General features: G+C 43.9%; 2 protein-coding genes across 9 annotated transcripts in view; one reads left to right on the forward strand and one right to left on the reverse strand.

The window, feature by feature from the left end:
• Positions 1–8,500: 8,500 nt before the first annotated feature.
• Positions 8,501–9,985, reverse strand: LOC136794670 (uncharacterized). Its single transcript, XM_067040164.1, has one exon. It carries the CDS (start codon positions 9,983–9,985, stop codon positions 8,501–8,503), a length of 1,485 nt encoding a protein of 494 aa, XP_066896265.1.
• STRBP (spermatid perinuclear RNA binding protein) overlaps positions 8,624–24,135 on the forward strand; it is a 150,747-nt gene continuing 135,235 nt past the window's right edge. For 3 of the 8 annotated variants that reach the window (XR_010841860.1, XR_010841861.1, XM_059073070.2), the window contains exon 1: positions 8,630–8,797. The gene's annotated coding sequence lies outside the window, so the exon portion shown is untranslated. Of the gene's footprint in view, positions 8,798–24,135 lie in introns of all 8 variants that reach the window. The other 5 variants (XM_067040782.1, XM_067040783.1, XM_067040781.1 and 2 more) reach the window with 4 other exon arrangements.

Raw genomic sequence — 24,135 nt, forward strand, 5'->3', positions numbered from 1 at the left:
ATCAGTTTCTTCCCTCTTTGAACATGCATATAACCCTCCCCCACCATGGAGTCTATACCTCCATCCCCCCTTGAATCTGGTCATATCTGTGACTACTGTGATCCATTGAACACAGGGAAAGTAACGCTGGACCAGTCCTGGGACCAGCTTTAAAAGCTACTGTTGTGAGAAGCTTAAGACATACGAAGAGGCTACATATAGGTAGTCCAGTTAACATTTCAGTTGAGCTCCCTAGCAAACAGCATGAGTGCACCATCTTGGACTTTGAGCCCCGTTGAACCTTCAGATGAATCCAGCCCCAGCTGACCTCTGACTGCAGCTGCATGAGAGACCCCAAGTGAGAACCACTCAGTTAAACCCAGTCAACCTACAGGGCCATGAGAGATAATAATTACCAATATGTTTTATTCCATGAGAGACATATTTTAAAATAGCAACACTAATGTCATTACTAACAATAAGATTATTGAGAGGAATTTAAGATTTGTTATTGTTTTTTTCTCTTTATCCTTAGAATATATCTCATTGAAGATGTATGATTGAAAGTACTTTGTTTTAAGGTCAATTGGGGTAATTCTTTGGGCATATTAGCAACCTCATATAAAGTTATGTTCATGTTTTGGCTTGTTTTTCATTTTAGGGATTATTTAAAAATTTATATCACTTGGGCTTCTCTGGTGGCGCAGTGGTTGAGAGTCCGCCTGCCGATGCAGGGGACACGGGTTCGTGCCCCTGTCTGGTAAGACCCCACATGCTGCGGAGTGGCTGGGCCCGTGAGCCATGGCTGCTGAGCCTGCGCGTCCGGAGCCTGTGCTCCGCAACGGGAGAGGCCACAACAGTGAGAAACCCTTGTACAACAACAACAACAACAACAAAAAATTATATCACTTAATGATTTAAATATTTTCATGAATCTTTTATGAGATTTCAAAGTCAAAGCTATCTAACAAGCCTCATTCAGAGAAGCCTCACTTCCAATCCTTTCCCCCTCTACTCTGTTCTCTTTCACCCCTGTAAAACTTCATTTATTTTTTATTTTTAAAAATTTATTTATTTATTTATTTATGGCTGCGATGGGTCTTCGTTGCTGCATGTGGGCTTTCTCTAGTTGTGGCGAGCGGGGGCTACTCTTCATTGTGGTGCGCGGGCTACTCATTGTGGTGGCTTCTCTTGTTGTGGAGCATGGGCTCTAGGTTCGTGGGCTTCAGTAGTTGTGGCATGCGGGCTCAGTAGTTGTGGCTCGCGGGCTCAGTAGTTGTGGCTCACGGGCTTAGTTGCTCTGCGGCATCTTCCCGGATCAGGGCTCGAACCTGTGTCCCCTGCATTGGCAGGCAGATTCTTAACCACTGCGCCACCAGGGAAGTCCCAGAACTCCTTTTAAAGCTTGGTTTCTCACCCTTGGCACCATGACATTTTGGGCTGGATTATCCTTTGTTATGGGGGGCAGGGCCTATCCTATGTATTGTGGGATATTTAGCATCATTCTTGGATCCTACCCACTAGATGCCAGTTATTATAACAACCAAAAAATGTCTCCAGACATTGCTAAATGTCCTAAAGGAGGGGTTGAGGGGATGGGGAGGGAATTACACCTAGCTGAGAATCTCTGTTTTAAGGGAAACGATTTCTTGCTGGCTTGAAAATTTGACCTCTAGTCTAAGATATCTGCATTTAATGTTCAACTCATCATTTTGGGCAATACCTTTGCACCAACATGAACACTAAATTTGGGGCATCAGGAATCATTTACAGGATGGCTGTCACAGTGATCCAGAATATGCTTTTATTATTATTATTTTTAGATTATATGTGAAGCCAAGACACACATTTAGAAACTTCTCTTAGAACTTGTGGACCCTAAAACTGTGTCCATTCAGAGATCCAGACAGCTCAGTGCTTTCCCTGGTTTGCAAAGTACAGGGGTTGGATGATTTCTTAGGGCCTTCCTGCTGTCTGAAAGTATTCTTGTTCTAAAAGTCTAGAAACTTGCTCTTCAAACTGGGGTGGACAGCACAGTGATTGAGGACACCAAGTTGAATCCCAGGTCTTCATCAGCTCTGTGACATAGTGCAGGTTACTTACCTTCCGGGAGCCTTAAATTAAAATGAAAATTGTGCCTACTTTATAGGATAGTTGCAAGAATTAAAGACATAATGCATGTTAAGTGCTTAATGTACTGCCTGGCATATAATAAGTGCTTAATAAATGTTGACTGTTAGTATAATTACCATCAGGGCTAGATGGTGATGTGCCAGGGAATATTCAGAGCCACCTGATAGATAAGGAACATCTTCCTAGAGTGTGAATTTCTTTTTGAAGTGTTGGGAAAATGGACTTTGAATTTTTCTCCTAAAGGGAAGTAATTTAAAATGTTATTTTCATGTTAAAACAAACATGGGAATAAAAAGTGAAATGTGCATGAATTTAAAAGATAAAATGTGAGACTTGAAAGAAATTTTATGCTTGAGGCTGATGAATTTGGGCTTCATCCTCAAACCTCCAGGGAGGCTGTCTTTCCCTCCTTTGGTGGGAAAGTTTCAGTAGTAGATCTGGGCTGTTTTGCATCTTTCACTGATACAAGTATCAGGGATATCAGAAGACATTCTGTAAGACGTGGGGACTTTCTGACCAGGAATCCCCGGTATCTTCATGTCTTCTTTGAGGTTTGTTACCTGAGGAAGGGGACTGGGAAAATTTTCTGGGCACACATTCAGTAAATATTTAAGTGACTACCCTATGCCTGGCACTATTCTAAGGCATAAAAAGAGAACAAATCAAAGAAACATTCTACCCCAGTGAAACCTTCAGTCTACTGGTCATTCAATAGCAATAGCTATCATAGCCTCAACAACAGAGCTGAAATGGGGAACAGAGGGGCAATAAGTTTGGGGTTTAGGGGAAAGATCCATCACTTATGGACAGTTGAGTAGCATGTTAGACATCCAAACAGAGATCCTGAATAGGCTGTTGAATGAGAGTCTAGAGCCATAGTTCTCACTTGGAGCTTTTAGACCTTTGTGGTGGAGTTTGGGTAGGCATAATGTCATTTATTGGGGGGAAGCTCAGAATGCTAGATGCCCTGCAGTGTGTGGACAATTACACATCATGAATTTTTGTATTGACTTTTTTTTTTTTTTTGGCTGCACTGTGGCATGTGGGATCTTAGTTCCCTGACCAGGGATCGAACCCGTGCCCCCTGCAGTGGATGTGCGGAGTCCAAACCACTGGACCGCCAGGGAATTCCCTGCATCATGATTTTTTTTTTTTTTTTTTTTTGCGGTATGCGGGCGTCTCAGTGTTGTGGCCTCTCCCGTTGCGGAGCACAGGCTCCGGACGCGCAGGCTCAGCGGCCATGTCTCACGGGCCCAGCCGCTCCACAGCATGTGGGATCTTCCCGGACCGGGGCACAAACCCGTGTCCCCTGCATCGGCAGGCGGACTCTCAACCACTGCGCCACCAGGGAAGCCCCATCATGATTTTTTGAATGTCACACTGGACATTTACATAGGTGAAAGTCCTGTGTACAATTATCTGAGCCTAACAACTAACTCCCATTTTCAAACAGAGTATATTCTAGCATGATTTTAATATTCCAGGGAGGCAAATACTATGCAAAGTGAATGAAGATTACACCTTGTTGTGTTCAGACTCTACCAAGAGTTATTCACCATTTCAGAAAACCGTGTCAGCAATGGCAATTTTTCTGTGATAGTCGAGTCTCCTCCAATTGACACCTGAAGCTGTTGATTTTGGGTCAGTTGTTCTCAAACTACAAGGTGCATGTGATCACCTGGGGATCTAGTTTCTTTTCTTCTTCTTCTTCTTTTTAAGAATAGAAGAGACTGTTTGGATAATAATGGAAGGAATCCAGGAGAGAAGGAGAGGCTGACCATAGCAGAGAGGGGTACATTAAGGCATGAAGTTCCTTAGAGGGTAGGTAAGGAGGGTGTCCAGATGCAGGGGAAGGACCTGGCCTTGGTTGAGAAGAGCCAGTTTTTGTAAAAGGAGGGAAGGAGGAGAGAATGGCTGGAGATACATGTAGATTTAGAAACATGATGGCACAAAGTTGAGGGATGTCATATCCCCTAGGTCCCACCCCCCTGACCTAGGGCACAGCTAGCCACCTTTCTGTCTTCAGCTTCTTTCTATAGAACTGGCCTATGGTGGGGAAATGAAGAAGAGGGAGACCAGACTGACCTGTACCTCCCAGGGCAAGTGCTTTGGAAAATAATATACAAGTTATATATTACCATTACTACGAATAAATTATTATTGTTCCTCTAGGTCAGCCCTGACCGATAGGACTTTCTACAATGATGGAAAAGTTTTATATCAGAGCGATTCAATATGGGAGCCAATAACCACATGTAGCTATAGAGCACTTAAAATATATCTAATGCAGAAGAGAAATTGAATATTAAATTATTGCCTATTGTATTGGATAGTGCGACTCCATGTGTTTTCTGCCTCTGTCTCAACATGCTCCTTCAAATATGAGCACCCCCTCTAGAGGCTAGTGTCCTTTGGGACCAAGAGCACTGGGCTAGGAGTCAGACCAGAGTCTAATTTCAGCTGTGCCCTTCTTTCCTGACCTTCTCGAAGAATAGCACAGCGCTATGCCAAGGATATGCTCCAAAGATGCCTCCTCAGAGGACCCTACTTCTCCTCTCCCCTCCCCATTGCCCGGAGGCTCCCCTCTCTGCAGGCCATTCAGTGTTATTATTTGATTAAAGTACGTCTCTCTCCCACTGGCCTTGAGCCCCATGAGGGTAGGGCTGGGTAGCTGTTTGCTTGCTTTTGTGTTCCTAGGGACTAGCAAATAGTAGGTTCCCAGTATATATTTGTGCAGCCAATGGATGAAACAAGAAGTACTAGTATTTGAACTTAGGTGTGATATCAAAGCTCACTGAACTCTAGAACTTTACAACATCTGTTACCTTCCCCTGTTTATAACAGTGAAAATACTGGAAAAGACCCAAATACCCAACATAGAGGTTTGGTTTAATTAAATCATTCTTAAGATACAACATTATGCCAAAGAGTATTCAGTGACACAAAGAGAGGTATAATTACTTTATATTGTTAAGTGAAAAAACCCCCCAGAAGGTATACTACAATTTCACTTTGTAAAAGTTATATATATTTTTATGCATAGGAAAATCTTGGAACAACAGATACAAATATTAACAGTGATTACTATCACTGGGTGGGCTTAGGAGGTGATACTTCTATTTTTTATTTTTTTCCTAAAACGTCTATTTGATTAAAAAATGTACCTAGTATAGCTAGAAAAGCAAAAATAGAGCGACAGAGTAGACTAGTCATTGCCTGTGGCTAAGGGTGGGAATTAAGGGTTTATGGGGAATCTAAAATGATCTGAAACTGATTTATACTGACGTTGCACCACTTGGTAAAGTTACTAAAAATATCTGATTTGTATACCTGAGATGCATGAATTTTATATGTAAATATACCTCAGTAAAATTTTAAAAACATGCTTTATGTATAATGTATATGTACTTTTGAAAAATTAAAACAGTGCAGAAGTATTTAGTCCCCCAACTCCATGCCCAATTCTACTTTCCAGGCATAACAGTAGTAACTGGTGTTGAATCCTTTCCAACCTTTTTCTATGCAGAATACAAGTATACATATACATTATAAGTACATAATTTTCTACAATCTTCTTCTTTCTCTGGACATACATTATAGGACATGGAAAACTTAAAAGTAGCTGCCTTGGAAGGTGGGATTAGGGGTAAAGGGAGTAGAGGGGGGACAGGAAGGAAGAGGCATACTTGAAAAATTGTACTTTCTTTACTGTGGTTTCATTTGCATGTTTTTGTCAGGATTGTTTGGAATTCTAAATCCAATAAAGATATTGGAATAAGAGAAAACAGAAACAGATTCACAGACAAAGAAAACAAACTTTTGGTTACTAAAGAGGAGGGGAGAAGGGAGGCATAAATTGTGAGTATAGGATTAACAGATACATACTACCATATATAAAATAGATAAACAACAAGGATTTACTGTATAGCACAGGGAACTATATTCAATATCTTGTAATAAGTTACAACAAAAAAGAATTAATAACTTTGCTGTACACCTGAAACTAACACAATATTGTAAATCAGCTATACTTCAACTAAAAAAGATATTGAAGGGAACTTCCCTGGTGGTCCAGTGGCTAAAACTCCACGCTCCCAATGCAGGGGCCCGGGTTTGATCCCTGGTCAGGGAACTAGATCCCACATGCCACAACTAAGACTTTGCATGTCGCAACGAAGATCCCACACACAGCAACGAAGATCCTGCCTGCCGCAGCTAAGGCCAGGCACAGCCAAATAAATAAATAAATATTTTTTAAAATATTGGAATAAGAGATACCATTAAATGCTTAATGCTGTCCAATCCTCCTATTTAAAAATTTTTTAAAATTTTACCAAGTGCCAAGCACCATACTTAGTGCCTGAGATATATTTCTCATTGGATCCTTAGGACAACCTTTTGCATATTGTTAGGTATGAAATATTATTATTTCACTTGACCCCAGACTTTTTTAGTGCAGCTTGTCTCTCCTCCCCCAACAGACTCATGTCCTTCCTGCAAAGCCCAGCTTTAATGATCTCATCTCATGTCCTTCCTACCCCACGAAGGTAGAGAGATGATGCTGACTTCAAGGTGCTTACAGTCCAGGGAGGTGACAGACAGCAAAAAAAACTACAATCTAGTGTTATAAGAATTCATGGTTTCATGGGGCTATGTGCAAAGCAGAGGGAGTTTAGGCAATGTGTTGAAGGCAGCCAAGGAGTTCTGCAGAGAATACATCCTGAGATGACTGATAAGAACACCAAGGAGTTTTTCAGGAGGATAAGGAAAGGTATGGTGGTTGAAGGTGGGGAGAGGGTATAGAAAAGGATTTGGGGCCTAGCACTTGACTCAGGAGGCTCAGAAGTGCCATATTATGTCAACCACAGTTCTCAAGTTCAGTGTAACTGGAGGGTCAAGTTGGACTGAAGGAGGGGGCAAAGGCAAGGGCGTGTAACTTGAAATTTAAGGCCAGATCATCAAAGCCTTTTAAAAAATGTATTTAATTAATTAATATATTCATTTATGGCTGCATTGGGTCTTCTTTGCTGTGTGTGGGCTTTCTCTAGTTGCAGTGTGCAGGCTTCTCATTGTGGTGGCTTCTTTTGTTGTGGAGCACAGGCTCTAGGTGTGTGGGCTTCAGTAGCTGTGGCATGTGGACTCTAGAGCGTGGGCTCAGTAGTTGTGGTGTACGGGCTTTGTTGCTCTGCATCATGTGGGATCTTCCCGGACCAGGGCTCTAACCCGTGTCCCTCGCATTGGCACGCAGATTCTTAACCACTGAGCCACCAGGGAAGCCCATCAAAGCCTTTTAAGTTGAGTTAGGGTGTTTACACTTTATTCTGTGAATGAAGCAAAGCTGTTAAAATATTTGATCCTAGTATGTTAGAAAGATGGAAAGGCCCTGGATGGAGCCGCTGTGGGAGATCCCTCCCGTACCCCCAGCTCTCCAAGCCTTGGCTCTGTGTGGTCAGGTCATTTCCACCCTAGGCTAGGAATTCCTTTAGGGCAAGGACCTGTCTCATTCACCTGTGCATCCCAGCCCCCAGTACAGCACCTGTCATGCATGAGGTACTCAGTAGTAGAGGCCCACCTCGCTGGCAGAATGCTGGGTACCAAGAAGGTGCCAGGCTAGTGAATGTAAAATAAAAAGCAGACCTTCATTTCTTCCCCAGCACAGGCTGGGCAGGGGTTCAGCCAAAGTCTGACCTAACTCTAAGGAGGTCAGAGAGGTCCTGGCCCCAGCTCAGTCCCAGGGAGGTCCATGAAGAGTAGGAGGAGAGTAGGTTGCTGACTAAACTGCAATGTGCTAGGAGAATTCGCACCTATTGTCTTTTTTCTATCCCTCCAACAGCTCCTAAATCGGAATTATTGTCCCAGCTTCTCGGACCAGGAAACTGAGGATCTGAGTGGTTCTGTAATTTGGTCAAGGTCACACAGCTGGTTGGTGTAGGAGGGGTGGAAGCTGAGTTCCAACCTTTTAACTAGTCAAAGCTCACTGGCCTCCCCCTCCTCCACCTGGAGAGGCATTATGGCACCTACTCCGTTTGCGTAACTGCTTGAGTTGGCGGATACCGAGCACTGGGGCGCTGGGCGGGAAAGGCCGGCTCGCCCCGGCAGCCGGGAGCCGCTCCCAGATTCGGAAGTTACGAAGTTTCCGTGCATTTCGCTCGCCTCCCTGCGCAGCTCGTCCCCGCTCCGCAGCAGTTACGCCGCTAGCGCAGCGGGGTTCAGGTGCTGCAGGAGGAGGGGGCCTGGCTCTGGGAGGAAGGCGGGGACGCAGTTTACGTAAGCGTCCGCTCGCAGGTGCATGCGGCCGCCACCAGCGTGTGCTCCCTGCGCGCTCCCAGGTGCGCAGTTGGCGCAGGCTGTGGCGCGGCACGGCGGCGGCGGGCGCTGGCAGGCGCTCTCAGGTGCGGCAGAGCGCGCGTGGAGGGGGCGCGCGGCGAGCGAGGGGGCGGGCTTTCCGTTTCCCAGCAGCCGCGGGGCCCGCCCCCCGGCCTGGCCAATGGGCGCGCTCGGAGGCGTCACGTGCTCGCTGCCGCCGCCGCCGCCGAAGCGGAGACCGGAGCCGCGAGCGCCACCAGGGCAGCAACCGCCGCAGCCGCCGCCGCTGGGCTGAGGAGTCGGAGACGCAGGCGGACGAGGTGGCGGCGGCGGCGGAGCGGGAGCGGGGACCGGGCGCGGGCAGAGCGCGGCGGCGCGGGTAGGCTCCGGCGGAGGGGCAGGCGCCTGCGCGGCTGGCCGTCCCGAGCGGGCGGCGGTTAAGGCGGCGGTTGAGGCGGTTGGCGGTGCCGGCCCGGGCCCCGCATTGTTTGTTGTGCGTCCTTAGCAGCGGCGGCGGTGGCGGCAGCGGCGGCCGGGGCGGCGAGCAGGGAGCAATCCCGGCCCCCGTAGCTCCGGCATTGTGGCGGCCGCCGCCGCCGCAGTTGCGGTGCCCCGGCCGCTTCGGGCAACGGCAGCGGGCAGCCTTGCTCACCTTCGGGGGGCACAGCGTCCCGGCCCCAAGCGAAGGGAGGGCGTGGGCAGTGTGGGGGGACCCGGCACCGGGGGCTCTGGGTGGGATAGAGGGCGAAGGGTTCTGGGCAGGTGTTGGAGGACGTTGGGGGCACGGGCCCGGGGAGAGGCTGCGCGGGGGCGGGCGGAGGGTGTGGGCAGATTTGGGGGAGAAGGAAGGGTGAGGGATCCGGCCCAGTGGAGGCTGAGGGCCTTCGGGCAGGTTCTGGGGACCCATGGGGGCTGGGGCGAGCGCGGAAGGACTGGAGGGCAGTCGGGCGAGTGGGGGGCAGCCCGTGGGGGTTCGGGAGGGTGTGAGGAAGGCTTGGGGAGGGCAGGGGAGAGTGTGATGGGAATGGAATGAGAAGACTGGGGACTCGAGGGAGTCATGGAAGAGGCGATGTCCCGGCCGGGGCTGCGTGCGAGGGGCAGGGACTGGGGGCAAGATAATCAGGAAGACCGCGGACAAATGTGAAGGGAAATGCGGAGGTGTCCGGCTCTGGGGCAGTGTGGCAGGGTGAGCGTGGCAAGGGTTGGCGGGGAAGGAGGGTGTTGGAGGGGGTCTCTGGAGTGATGGTGAGGTGTTCAGGCAGGATGTTCGGGAGGATAGGCCCAGAGGCTTCAAGAGACCTGTGAGAGGTGTGAGGGCAGTGTCTGGCCAGGAGGGAGGCAGGAGGGTATTGAGGCTGGATAGATGGGCCCTGCCAGGGGAAAGCATGTGAGGGCAGAAGGCAGGTATCTCTCTGGTAGCCGTGCTCAGGGGAGATGAGTAGCGGGCAGAAAGGAGAGGGCGTTTGGAGCAGGGTCTGAGTTTGAGGGGGTTGACAGAGAAGTGGGGACAGTGGGAGAGAGTGATGGAGATGGATAGGAGATGTCTGGGCAGGAGATGCTGGGGCATTTAGCGAAGAACAGGACAAGTGAGTGAAATGGAAGGTGTCCTTTTTTTTGGGGGGGGGGACCATGCCACATGGCATATGGGATCTTAGTTCCCCCACCAGGGATCAGACCCGGGTCCCCTGCATTGCAAGTGTGGAGTCTTACCCTCTGGACCACCAGGGAAGTCCCTGGAGGGTGTTCTTGAAGGAAGTATGGATGAAGGTGGGGGAGCAGCGAGAGAGGGGACTTTGGGGTTGGGGAGACCTTGGAGGGGACAGGTGGAGTGTGTGTGAGGTGGAGGGCCAGAGGTGTGGGGGGAGGGAGATGTTCTTGGAGTGGCAGGTGAGGCGGGGAGGGGGAGCAGATGGAAGGAAATGTTTCTGGGGCAGCACGTGTGGAGGGAAGCTAGGGACAAGGAAAGAGAGGGGGGTGGAGTGTGTGGGAGGGAAATCAGTAGAGGGGATGCAGTAGGGGATAGGTTTGAAGACAAGTATACAGTATGTGCAGGGAGGGAAGCATGGGTTTGGGGGGCTGGATTTTGTCTGGTAGAGGGAAGGGGGTAGGTAGGGAACAAAGGGATGGCAAGTGGGGAGACAGGATATCTTTGGGTAGAGGATGTAGAAGAATGCGTAGTACCTGTAGTGGGGTAAGGTGGGGATGTGTGTGGACATGTCTGTTACTAGAAAGGGTTAGGTTGTGTATTGAATTGGGGCAGTGGTGGGGAAGTAGGAGGCCCAGGTTTAGAGCAGGAAGTGAGTATTCAGGCTGGAGAGAATTAGGAAATCAGATTGCTTTAAAAGAGTATGGAAAGAGCGGGGTCCTGAAGTGTGGAGAGAGATTGGAAAACTTGGGGTCTTGAGAGATTAAAAGGGCCACAGTTTTTTTAGGTCACTGTAAGTATATAGAAGGGCAGAGTGTAGAAGTTGGAAAAAAAAGAAACTAAAGAGGAGGGGATTAAATTCTGACCTTCAGAGGAACTGGAGAGTGTGTGGGGTTGTGTGTGTGGATCCTGGAATGATGGTACTGGAAAATGGAGAAGGTTAAGCCCTTTACCATATATGAATGAAAGTTCATGCTTCTAGGATCAGAGAGATTGTGAAGCCTGATTTTAGTTCCAGAACCCAGTGAATGGGGAAGGGATAAGGGAGAGCTGAGTACACACTCCCAAATTTGGAGGAGTTGTGTGGTGGAGTATCGTCCTAGCGCATTGGCCAGATGAGTGGGCAAATAGAAGAGCCATACAGAGTCAAGAGGAGTACACCAAGAGTGAACAGAAACAGAATTAATTGCAGCAGGTGCAGGGCAGATGCCTTTGTGAAGATACTGCAAGAGAGCAGGGCCCAGTGTGTTTGAGGGCTATGTATCAGAGGGAGGAAGGGATACCTTGGTGCAGTGTCTCAGATACCCTGGTGCTTTCTGGGTAATAGGGCAGTTTTCAGGCATTTGAGTGATGTAATATCTGAGTCCCATGCTAGAGGCAGACAGAGGTAATGTACATTCAGCTTCTGAAAGTGGCAGGAATGGAGCTTTATGGCTCTTCAAGGTGCAGATAACAGATCCTTTGTTGTCAGCTTTTATCCCCAAATAGTTCATGTAAAATTTAGTTAGAGGCTTTTGGATTTTCTGGTATTTTAATTTAAGTTGGGCAGTGCAGTGTTAGCTTTATTTAGGAAAGACTTCGTGGGTTGTGTGGACATATGAAATAACCTTTAGGGGTTTGAGGGGGTTTGAGCACAGACATTTCAGCAGGTCTCATTCAGTGTTCTGTGGCTTGTGTTAGATTCTTTGGGATTTGGAAGGATTAAGGAAACTGCTTTGAGACTGCCTCGGTAAGCAGGGTTTTCTACAATCTTGGAAAACAATTTCCCTTTTGACAGTTGAAAATTCAGTCTTGTCAGATTTTGCAAAAAAAATAATTTTATGTTGCAGAGATAACTTCAATTATTGCTTTATGGGCTTCATGTATTGTATAATGTGGTACCTAGTATGATCTCAAATAAAAGGTCCTCTTTGGTACCTTGGGAAGCTTTCTGGGTTGATTAGTTTTCTTCTTTTGTCCATTTAGGAAGTATCTAAATTGTAAGTTGGAATAATGCAGCCATTGTAAGTTCAAATAATAAGTTTGAGTGGAAGTGGGAATCTTGCCTAAACATAATGAGGGCTGAGCAGAACACCACATTTTAAGTAATCTGTATCTGTAAATATAAATATTTTAAAAATAAACTGGAAGCTAATCATTTTTAAAATTCAAATTTGAAGTGTATACTGAAGCGTATCATGAAGGCAGCAAAGTAATGCTCTAAAGACATTGCTATAAGATTTTATTTTTGGAGGGCAAAGTTTTTAAAATATAAATGGCTTTGATTGAAACTCTTAGCAGTATTTTGAGATTTGATATATGTGTTGAATATAATTATAAGGATCATGTTTGACCCCTTTGGCTTCCTGGCAGAGAATTTGAGCAGTAAGATATAAGATGAATAGAGTGACCTTTGAAAATTCTCTCCCATATAACTATTGTTTCCTCCTTGTATTTTTAAAGTCCATTGCGTTGGTTCATTTCATTGATTTGGGGCAAGCAGTACTTTCTTGTTCAGAGTACTCAATTCTGGCATAGTGTTCTGATTATATGTATTGTTCCAGTGAAGTTCTATGGTTTGGGATAATTTGTAGGCACTTTAAAATATTATCCTAAGTTTACAAACCAAGGAAAGCAGGTTGTTTGGACTTTGTAGGCTAAATAATTGGGTCTGGCTTTATTTTCACTGGTGACTTGCTGGACAAGATACTTAATCCCTTTGTGCTTGTTTCTCCTCCAGAAACCTGACTCTTTATCTGTCTCCCATGAGAATTGAGATGGTTTATATAAAACAAGTTTAAACCTTTCAGGAAGATTAGGACTATGTAAATAGGGGTAATAGATGTTATTTCTTTGGTTCTTTTTTTCCTTTTAGCCTGGTCAAATAATAATTAGTACTTCAGAGTTTGGTGTTAGGTGGGTTAATTTGTAATGAGAAACTTGGATAGAGATGAAACTTCTGTGAATATCAGAGATATCTGCAAATTGAAGTTTGTTCATTCTTTACTGTCTACATATCTTTCCTGGCTCATTTCTGCAGCTGAGTGTTGGTGCTGATTTGAATTCTTGAGTCAGGCAGAAACTTGTGAGAGACATTCTGAGTTCGAAGCATGAATTTCCAGAGACAGAGTACTTTTCTCACTCAGTGAATTCAATTTTTTAAATCAGGAATAATAAATATAATACATTTCCCTATGTTTTTTGCAGAAAATTGATTAATTCTGAGTGACTTGAACAGAAAAATGGGGCTATCCCTTCTTCTATTGGCATTGAGCCTCCTTTTTCAGATTTATTGCATACTTTTTCCTTTTTTAAGTTTTAGTTAGCAAATAATTACCTATCCATTTCACATTTCCAAGCCCATTGACAGGTTATGCTCTATTTAAGGGGAGTGATTTTCATTTCATTTTTATTTATTTATTTTTAAAATTTATTTATTTATTTATGGCTGCATTAGGTCTTTGTTGCCGCGTGGGCTTTCTCTAGTTGTGGTGAGTGGGGACTACTCTTCGTTGTGGTGCACGGGCTTCTCATCGCAGTGGCTTCTGTTGTTGCGGAGCACAGGCTCTAGGTGCGTGGGCTTCAGTAGTTGTGACACGTGGGCTCAGTAGTTGTGGCTCGCGGGCTCTGGAGCTCAGGCTCAGTAGTTGTGGCGCATGGGCTTAGTTGCTCCGCGGCATGTGGGATCTTCCTGGACCAGGGCTCGAACCCATGCCCCCTGCATTGGCAGGCAGATTCTTAACCACTGCACCACCAGAGAAGTCCCATGAATGATTTTTAAATGTTTATTTAATGTTGTGTTTGGTTTATTGGTTGTAAAAAGCCTCCAGATCTGGTCCTGATTGACACTGCAAAAATGTAAATAGTAAGTTGCTTTATTAGGCATTAATTTGCTTGAGCTTGGTAATACCCAGCCTTGATAGTCTTTCTATGCTAGCTGATCTATTCTTAATAGTTTACTCTCTTTTATAACATGTTTGGACACCATTACCCATCTTACTGCGCTTCTGCTTTCATTTGTTTTTCATAAACCCTTTTATTGGAAAATTGGTTGTTTTTAAAATTTTGTTCAGCTGTAGAAAAACTTTCTGACAGATAATTATGAGAGGCTTCATAATTCAGTTTAATTTTAGAAAACTGTTTATTGAGAGATGTAAGTTAAATTTATACGTCAGTTAAAACAGAAAAGAATAAAGTAATGAGACCAGATTAATGGTGAGCTGAATATTTAAATGGTTTGAGCCTGAAAGATCTGCAGATCTTTAACTTTTAGGTCTTGCATTAAATAGTGAGGTGACCAAATGACCTGATCTCTCACCTTAATGTCTTTTATTTCTTGTCCTGAGGGTCCTTTAAGTGTATAATTTTTGAGAAGTATGGTGTCTGTCTCAACAATATGTGTGTTGTGGAGTGAATGAAGCAGTCCTAAATTTTAGTTATTTGATATTCAAATTCTCTTCTGACATAACTAACACTGTGTAGAACATCTGCTTTCTTTAGTTAACTTTAGCACAACTCAAAAGGGTGCAGTTGATTATATCAATAATAAAATCACAGCTTAGCGTTGTGTGACTTCATGGTTCATTTCCATTTGAAAAGTGAGAATTCTGCAGCAGGTTATGTGACAAATTCTAAGGCATTTCTGGGTCATGGATAAGGTGTAGTTTTTTACTGCACCTGCAGAATTTCCTGTTCTTTGCAGGTTTCCAGGTTCCAGGGCTTTTCATGATACCCAGTTGGTTAGATCAGCATTTTGTTTATGAGTTGAATTTAATGATATTAATACCATTGACTTAAAGCAGAAAGTAATTGTTCTAAAGACTCTATTTAGATTTTTATTTATTTTTTATGATGCTTACCTGTTTGGTCTTTTTACGTCAGCAAACATGTGCTGGCTTTAGGCTCAAAGGCATGTTTTGTGCCAGACCTGAGATTTCTTAGTAGGGCTCAATAATATTGTTTTGAGTAAAGAACAAGTCCTTCTCTAGATAGATTGGCCCTTAGTGTGAAAATGGAGTCCTTAACTTTGGTTACCTGTGTTCAGTCAGCCTAACTGAAAATCAGTACATTTTTATTTTATTTTATTAATTAATTTATTTACTTTTGGCTGTGTTGGGTCTTTGTTTCTATGCAAGGGCTTTCTCTAGTTGTGGCAAGCGGGGGCCACTCTTCATCGCGGTGCGTGGGCCTCTCACTATTGCAGCCTCTCTTGTTGCAGAGCACAGGCTCCAGACACGCAGGCTCAGTAGTTGTGGCTCACGGGCCTAGTTGCTCTGAGGCACGTGGGATCTTCCCAGACCAGGGCTCGAACCTGTGTCCCCCGCGTTAGCAGGCAGATTCTCAACCACTGTGCCACTAAGGGAAGCCCTTGAAAATCAGTACATTTTAAGGCAGCTGGGTAGTGTTTTGTTTCTAAAAGGTAAGATGAAGGCAGTTCATTCTTTTCTTAAAAAATTGTTTATTTATTTAGTTTCGGCTGGGTTGGGTCTTCGTTGCTGCGCGTGGGCTTTCTCTAGTTGTGGCGAACGGTAGCTACTCTTCATTGTGGTGTGCAGGCTTCTCATTGCAGTGGCTTCTCATTGTTGTGGAGCACGGGCTCTAGGTGCGTGGGCTTCAGTAGTTGTGGCCTGCGGGCTCAGTAGTTGTGGCTCTCGAGCTCTAGAGCACAGGCTCAGTAGTTGTGGCATGAGGGCTTGGTTGCTCTGCGGCATGTGGGATCTTCCCGGACCAGGGCTCGAACCCGTGTCTCTGCATTGGCAGGCAGATTCTTAACCACTTCGCCACCAGGGAAGTCCCAAGGCAGTTCATTCTTATGATGTTTATAATTCCAAGTAAGTCTGAAACTCCTCAAACATTGCATCTAATCATGCAGTGATTAGGCTTTTATAGAGCTTAGGCAACCTACATTTTAACCTAATGGAACTATTGGATACTGGGTGGCTCTTGACTTAACTCTGGACAGCTCAGTTTTAGTTAGCAAAGTTAGTGAACTAGAGGGGAAAGGTGTTGCAATTTTGGTAGTGTAGGTTAGCAGCTGGGGAGAATAAACATATGCCCTTGGTATACATAATTTCGGTTGTTTTTGTTTTTAAAAATGTATTTATTTACTTATTTGGCTGCATTGGGCCTTAGTTGTGGCACGTGGGATCTTTGTTGCAGCATGCAGGATCTTCGTTGGGGCACGCGGGAGATTTCATTGTGGTGCTTGGGCTCTTCTTTGTGGCGCGGGCTTCTCTCTAGTGGCGTGTGGGCTCTGTAGTTTGTGGCACTCAGGCTCAGTAGTTGCCACACGTGGGCTTAGTTGCTCCATGGCATGTGGCATCTTAGTTTGCTAATCAGGGCTCGAACCTGTGTCCCCTGCATTGGAAGGCGGATTCTTAACCACTGGACCACCAGGGAAGTCCCTTTCGGTTGTTTTTGAAGTAAGCTATAAATATGCTTATAACGTCAAGTTTAGCATGGGAGGACAGATATCAAAAATAGTAGTGATGAGGCTTTTTAAAAGATGGTATCTTAAAAATAAGTATCAACTGTGATGCTTTCTGATAAGCCAGCTTTGTGGTAAATGTTGTGGAGTTACACAAAATTGGCTATTGAAATTGGTCAGTATTGTTTAGTAGTGTCGTTTATTTTTAGAGCTCAGGGTTCACATACCTGGACTTTGGTCCCTATGATAGTTGTGTAGGTGAACAGCAGAGTATTACATTTGAAGAAATGGAGGCACAAAGAGTTGACCCTAGAGCAGAGATAAGCAGGCTTTCAGAACACCCTTTCAGAAGTTGTATATCAAATTCCTGATAGTCCCCAAATTTGGCAAGGAAGGTTGATGGCTGGGGAAATTTTAAACCTGCCTCCTGCCTCTTTTAGTCAAGCACCTGAGTACAAGTCTTTTTAAGGGCTACCTGGAATAACGCTTGTCTTTCTTAGGAAACTCAGGGTCCTAGGATTATGCAGTAGCAGTGAATCTGAGGGAAAGGGCTAGCACTTGGGTGGACTCTCCTTATAGGTATGCCCAGAGGTGACCCTGGTGCAACATCGATTGCTGTATTGGGTAGTAGAAGAATATTTTTGACACAAAAAGACTTGGCTCAGAGGTCTGATCCTGCTGTTTACTAATCATAGATCCCTTTCCTCGTGTATAAAATTGGAATAAAACCCCTAATTTACAGATTTATAATGAGGATTAAAGAAGATAAGAAAATTGTTTATAAGCTGTGAAGCACATAACTTCTTTTGAAAGAGGGTTTGAGTAGAAATTAAGGACAGGCTTTGAAGTAATGAGCAATTTGACTCAGAGGACCTGGATTTTTTTATTATTATTATTTTTTAATCATGGCATCTTCAGATGTACATAAAAGGGAACAGTACGGTGAACATCCATGTACCCGTCATCTAGCTTCAACAATTACTAGCATCTTGTTGCTCTTGTTTCATCTGTCCCTCATTCACAATTTTTGTTGTTGTTTTTGCTGGAGTATTACAGCAGATCTTAGACATCATACGCTTTCATCCATAAATACTTCAGTGTGTATTTCTAACAGATAAGAACCTCAAAAAAACCCCCACAAAACTATTTTAACCCTCTAAATTAACAATAATTCCTTATCTAATACTTAGAAGGAGCTGAATTTGAAACATAGCTCTACCACTCACCAGCTTTGTGTGTTAATCAAATTACCAGCTCTCTCTGAGCTTCTGGTTCCTTATCTGTAACATAAAGATCATACCTCATGAAGTTATTTTGAGCTTAAATGAAATAACATATAAAATGCCTAACATGAAGTTTCTCAGTAAATGGGCCAGTCTCTCTTCTGAGCCTCCTATGGCATGTGAATTAGAATTATGGGTTGCCTTCCTCCCTTCTTGAATATCCCAAAGAATAACAGTACTCAAATTATTGCCCACTAACCTAGTGAAATTTCTCATCATTGAGCTATTTGACTCTTCTGGTGAAATTCTGTTAGCAGTTGAAATCTTGTCCGTTCTCCTTTCCTGCATCATCATTATTCTCCTGTCTACAGGCTCATTCCAGTCAGCATATATATGCTATTATTTAATCTATTATTTTTTAAAATGACCTTTTCTTGACCACACTGTCTCTTCTAGTTACAACCCAATTTCTCAACTTGAAAAAGTTGTTTCTACTCATCTACAGTTTTCCTGTCCTCTCCTAAACCTACTGCAGTGAGACTTTAACTCCATCACCGTACTGAAACTGCTGTTGTCAAAACTACCAAGTTTAATTCTTACTTGATCTCTTAGCAGCATTTGGTGCAGTAGATGCCTCCTTCCTTGAAATACTTTATGCTCTGCTTTCTAGGACACCACACTCTGCTGGTGTTCCTTCTACCTCCTTGGCTTCTTCTTAGTCTCCTTTGTTCGTTCTTCCTCATTACTCCTACCTCTTAATATTGGACTGCCCCATGGGATCTCAGCTCTTTATTCTCATTCTCTTGGTGATCTCATTCAACCTCATGACTTTAAATACCATATATGTGCTGATGACTCCCAAAATTTTTATCTGAAACTCCAGGTTACTGCCTTATTTTGATACCTCCACTTACATATTTCATTGGCATCTCAGACTGAACTTGTCCTAAATCAAACTCCCTATTTCCTCTGCCCCTCTTGTTGTCTTCCACATCTTAGTAAATAGCAATTTCCTCCGTCTTTCCAGTTGCTCAGGCCAAAACTTGGAGTCATCCTTGACTCTCTTCCTCTCACACACATCTGACCCACCAGGAAGTCTTGCCAGTCCTTTCTTCAAATTATATCCAGACTCTGACCACTTTTCATCACCTCTACTGAGTTAAGTCTACATCAGCTCCTCTGAATTACTGCAGTAGCTCTTTTTGCTTTTGCCCTGTTATAGTCTGCTTGCAGTACTGTAGCAAGAATGATCCTTTTAAAAAGGTAAGTCAGGTTTTTGTCTCCTTCTGGTCAGAACCCTCAGTGATTCCCCATCTTTTTCAGAGTAAAAGGTCAAGTCCTATCAAGGCTGTAAGTGATCGGATCCCTTCTTTTCTCTTTATTTGTTTGTTTGTTTGTTTATATATTAATGGCTGCATTGGGTCTTCGTTGCTGTGCGTGGGTTTTCTCTAGTTGTGGTGAGTGACGGCTTCTCATTGTGGTGGCTTCTCGTTGTGGAGCACGGACTCTAGGCACGCGGGCTTCAGTAGTTGTGGCTCACGGGCTCAAGAGTGTAGGCTCAGTAGTTGTGGTGCATGGGCTTAGTTGCTTTGCGGCGTGTGGGATCTTCCTAGACCAGGGATTGAACCTGTGTTCCAGCATTGGCAGGCGGATTCTTAACCATTGCGCCGCCACGGAAGTCCCCCTTCTTTCCTCTCTGACCTCTTACTTTTCTTTTAGCTTACTCCATTCTGGCCACAGTGGCCTTCTTCTTGTTCCTTTAACGTGCCAGGCATATTCCTGTTTCAGGTTCTTTGCATTTGCTGTTTGCCCTGCCTAGAATGCTGTTTCTTAGATATATGCGTGGCTGTATCCTTTTCAGGTCTTTGTGCATATCTCCCCTTTCCAGTGAGACCTTCCCTTCCCACTCTGTTAAAATGGCAGTTCGTGCGTTTCTGGCCCTCCCTAGCCTCCTTTTCCCAGCCTCTTTTTCTGCATACCACTTAAACCATTTAACTTATAGTGTATTTTGCTTGCTTATTTTGTTTATTGCCTTCTGCCCTTCACTGGTGTATAAGCTCCATAAAGGCAAGGATTAATGTTGGTTTTGTGTTCCATGGATTCTAAAGCATCTAGAATAGTGCCTGGCACTAAGTAGGCACTTGAGTATTTGTTCAGTGAACTATTCTTTTATTAGTTGTAGTCTATTACTTTGGTAAAGGATATTATAGTTGTAGTGTTTAGTTGGAATTTTGGTTTTTCCTATGGAATACTGTGCACCTTGACGTCTTTATGATGTATTTCTGATTCTTCTTCTGAATATCATTTCTTCAGACTGCTAATAGGTTTTATTATTTATTCATTATAATTTTGAGTACTTGTTATGTACTGTGCTAGTTGCATTGGGGGATACAAAGATAAAACATAGACCCTGAACTTTAAGAGCTTACGGTCTATGAGGGGAGGTGATGGTATGATTTTGAGATATCTATAAAATTTTTTTTAAAGTAAGTACTTAAAGTGGTCCAGAAATTTAGAAGAGCAAGGAATTATTTCTGCTAAGGGGAGTAAGGGAGAGACTTCAGAGAGGATGTGGTATGTGGTACCTGTGCTGAGTCACAGGAAAAAGTGGGATTAGATTATGAGATAATGTGGAAGAGAATTCCATACGGAGGGAACTGTTTAGGCAAAATAAGAATGCTCAACATTTCTATGGAAGAGAACAAGTGGTTCACTTAATTAAAGATAAGGGAATATGAAGGGAATTGGTAGAGTGTAAGTTTGGAGTGGAATATAATGGGGTCACTGATAGAGGCCTTGAATGTAAGAATGAGGAATTCAGACTTTTTTCTGTTGACAGTGAGGCTTCAGTGAAAGGTTTTGATTGAGCAAGAGTGGAGGGCTGACATTATTAGAGCTACCTTTATGAATTTGACAACTTTATGTGAAAAGAGGCCAGAACACATATACTGATTAAGATGCTATTGTAACAGTTTGAGGAAAAAACTGATAAAGGTAGTGCAAGCGGGTATAAAAAGGATGCCTTGGAACTGACAAAACTTGGTAACTGGATGTGAGGACTGAGCTCCAAGTCTACAATGTTTCAACCTTAGTTGACAGGCCGGCTGGGGTGTCCTGAAGAGAAGTCGGGAAGCCAGGAGAGGTGGGATCAGGGACAGGTTTAGTTTAGTTTTGATATTGAGTTTGCAACTGTGGTGGTGACACCAGGTGATTATTGTTCTGATAGAAAGAAAATCAGGAATCTTTTTATAAAAGATATGCATCTGTGGCTTTATGCCTTCATTTTGATACAACTAATGGCAGAAAGAGAAGTAAGATTCAATTCTGTATCTATTATTGAGGTCTGAATCTAGATAATTGATTTGGGAAACTTCTGATAAGTCATCCAAACTTTTCTTTTTTTCTTCTTTTTTTTTTTTTTTTTTTTGCGGTACGCGTGCCTCTCACTGTTGTGGCCTCTCCCGTTGCGGAGCACAGGCTCCGGACGCGCAGGATCAGCGGCCATGGCTCACGGGCCCAGCCGCTCCGCGGAATGTGGGATCTTCCCGGACCGGGGCACGAAGCTGTGCTCCCTGCATCGGCAGGTGGCCTCTCAATCACTGTGCCACCAGGGAAGCCCCAAACTTTTCTTTAGATTTGTAAGTGGCTCCACTTGTTTCACTAAGTTTGTTAGATAAGCTGCTTTACATCGTAAAGCACTTCAGCTCGATACAACCTAAATGTTATCCTTTGAGTGTCCCTTTACTGCTGATTCATTGGCTGTGGATATGTAAGGAGTGTCTGTCTTACCCCTTTGCAAACAACAGATTGAGAGTTCTCGATCACTTTGTTGAGATCACTTTGAGTTAAAAGGTTTGCATGATCATGCCATAGCCCTCTTTTTTCCCTTAGGACTTAGAGGTGTATTGGAGGAAGACAAGCCCTCTATGCTAATTAATGGTAGTTAAGGTGTTAGTTGCCAAAACATTTCTTTAACAACCTACACTTAACAAAATACCAGAAGATATCAGATGATTTAGCTTCTATTCCAGGTAAATTCAAGAACAGAATAAAGTCCTTTTAGATTTATATCCTTTTCAAGAGCCTTGTAGCAGTAGGAGTTCTTAACCCCAAGGTTATTTATAGGAAAAAAGAATTATTTGCAAAATACTGTTGATTAATGTATACAAGTTTTATTTATAGGCTGTCTAATGATGCATGATATTTATATTTCTGTACTTAATGCATTTTTATTTTTAAAATAAATAAATAAATTTATTTATTTATTTTCTTTTTTTTTTTTTTTTTTGGCGGTACCCGGGCCCCTCACTGTTGTGGCCTCTCCCATTGCGGAGCTGTACAGGCTCCGGACGTGCAGGCTCAGCGGCCATGGCTCACGGGTCCAGCCGCCCAGCAGCATGTGGGATCTTCCCGGACCGGGGCACGAACCCGTGTCCCCTGCATCGGCAGGTGGACTCTCAACTACTGCGCCACCAGGGAAGCCCTAAAATAAATTTATTTTATCTATTTATTTTTGGCTGCGTTGGGTCTTCGTCGCTGCATGCAGGCTTTCTCTAGTTGCGGTGAGTGGGGGCTACTCTTCGTTGCGGTGCGTGGGCTTCTCATTGCGGTGGCTTCTCTTTGTTGCAGAGCATGGGCTCTGGACATGCGCGGGATTCAGTAGTTGTGGCATGTGGGCTCAGTAGTTGTGGTTCGAGGGCTCTAGAACGCAGGCTCAGTGGTTGTGGTGCACAGGCTTAGTTGCTTCACAGCATGTGGGATCTTCCCGGACCAGAGCTCTAGCTCGTGTCCCCTACATTGGCAGGAGGATTCTTAACCACTGCGTCACCAGGGAAGTCCCCTTAATGCATTTTTAAATAGTTGAATAAAAAGACATCATTGAGTTTGTTAGTTGAAAACTTGCAGGTCACCAGCTTGGTTTAGAATGACCTTGAGCTTACCACATTAGTCATCTCTGAATTCTCTTCCTTTGTGCTTAGATCATCATGTCAGTGAATATGATTTTGGCAATATCCTTATGGAGGCTGTTCTTGTTTTCCAGTAAATAGGAGTCAACAGGACCCAATTACCCAGAAATGAGAAAGTTTTCCTATTTAGGATAACAACATTTTTCAGTCCAATGGAGGTGTGGTGGCTTTCAGTTTGTATTATATATGTTGTAGTTAATTTTGCAGATGTAGCATATATTGTAATTTTTTTAAAATCTAGGCAGTTTAATTTCACATAATTTGTTTGCCAGGACTATAACGTGTAACATCTTAATCTTGTGAGGAACCTGTGAGATTCTTTTAGTCTTGCTTTGTTCTTTGACAGATGTGGAACTCAAGATACATCCAGAGTGGTTAAGGTATTTGTCCAAAATCACACACCTCACTGGTGGCAGAGTTGGGATAAGAAGTGGATTTCTTGCGGTACGCGGGCCTCTCACCTTTGTGGCCTCTCTCGTTGTGGAGCACAGGCTCCGGACGCGCAGGCTCAGCGGCCATGGCTCATTGGCCTAGCCACTCTGTGGCATGTGGTATCTTCTCGAACCGGGGCACGAACCCGTGTCCCCTGCATCGGCAGGCGGACTCTCAACCACTGCGCCACCAGGGAAGCCTGAGAAGTGGATTTCTTGACCTCCAGGCTTGGGCTCCTTCCACCGTGTCAGGCTGCTGCATTAGAAATGTAGACCAGAAAACTTTGAATAAACTTAGTTTAACTTGTAACATTGCTGGCACCTAAAGATGGACGTTCAGTAGGAACAATTAGGGTATTTTTTCCTTGTTCTTTCTGAAAATTAACATTTTTAGATTAATCATTTTAAAGTGAACAATTTGGTGGCATTTAGTACATTCACAGTGGTTGAGCAACCACCACCCTACCTAGTTCAAAACATTTCTGTCACTCCAAAGTGAAACTCCTGACCCATTAAGCAGTTTGAAAATTTTTTAAGTGATTAAAATAAAAATCTTTAAACAATTAAAATAAAAATCTTTACTATGACCAGGTCAACGATAGCAGGTTTGTATTAGAGGTCACCCATCTCTGATTTGCCAGTGAGAAATAAAGAGAACCATCTTTAATGTTATTTAGTAGTAGCTGTTATTATACTTACAAACAACAGCATTACAAAGAAAGTGTCAGGCACATAATGATTAACAGTACTAATAGCAGACAAGCATTATGCATATTATCTCTAATCTTCACACTAGGCTTTCAGAAAGGTTTCTGTATTTCAGATAAAACTAAGGCTTTGTTCAGTAACTCTGAAATCACTTAACTGTTAAGTTGTGGACTTGGGATTTGAATCCATGTCTATTTGGTTCCAAAAGTTTGCAAAAAGCAGCAAATGGAAGGGTCCTGTTTTAGCAGGACAGCATATAAGGGAAGGGGAGTTGAGTTTGCTGATCTTGTTAGTGTCCGCAGTAATAACTGCTTTCTCCTGACCAATTGATATCCAT

The sequence above is a fragment of the Kogia breviceps genome, chromosome 8 (assembly GCF_026419965.1).
Source record: "Kogia breviceps isolate mKogBre1 chromosome 8, mKogBre1 haplotype 1, whole genome shotgun sequence".
In the NCBI taxonomy this organism is placed as follows: Eukaryota; Metazoa; Chordata; class Mammalia; order Artiodactyla; family Physeteridae; genus Kogia; species Kogia breviceps.

What these genes read in the sequence shown, in the direction of transcription:
- LOC136794670 (XM_067040164.1), bottom strand. Translation starts at nt 9,985, where the DNA reads ATGCCCCAGCATCTCCTGCCCAGACATCTCCTATCCATCTCCATCACT.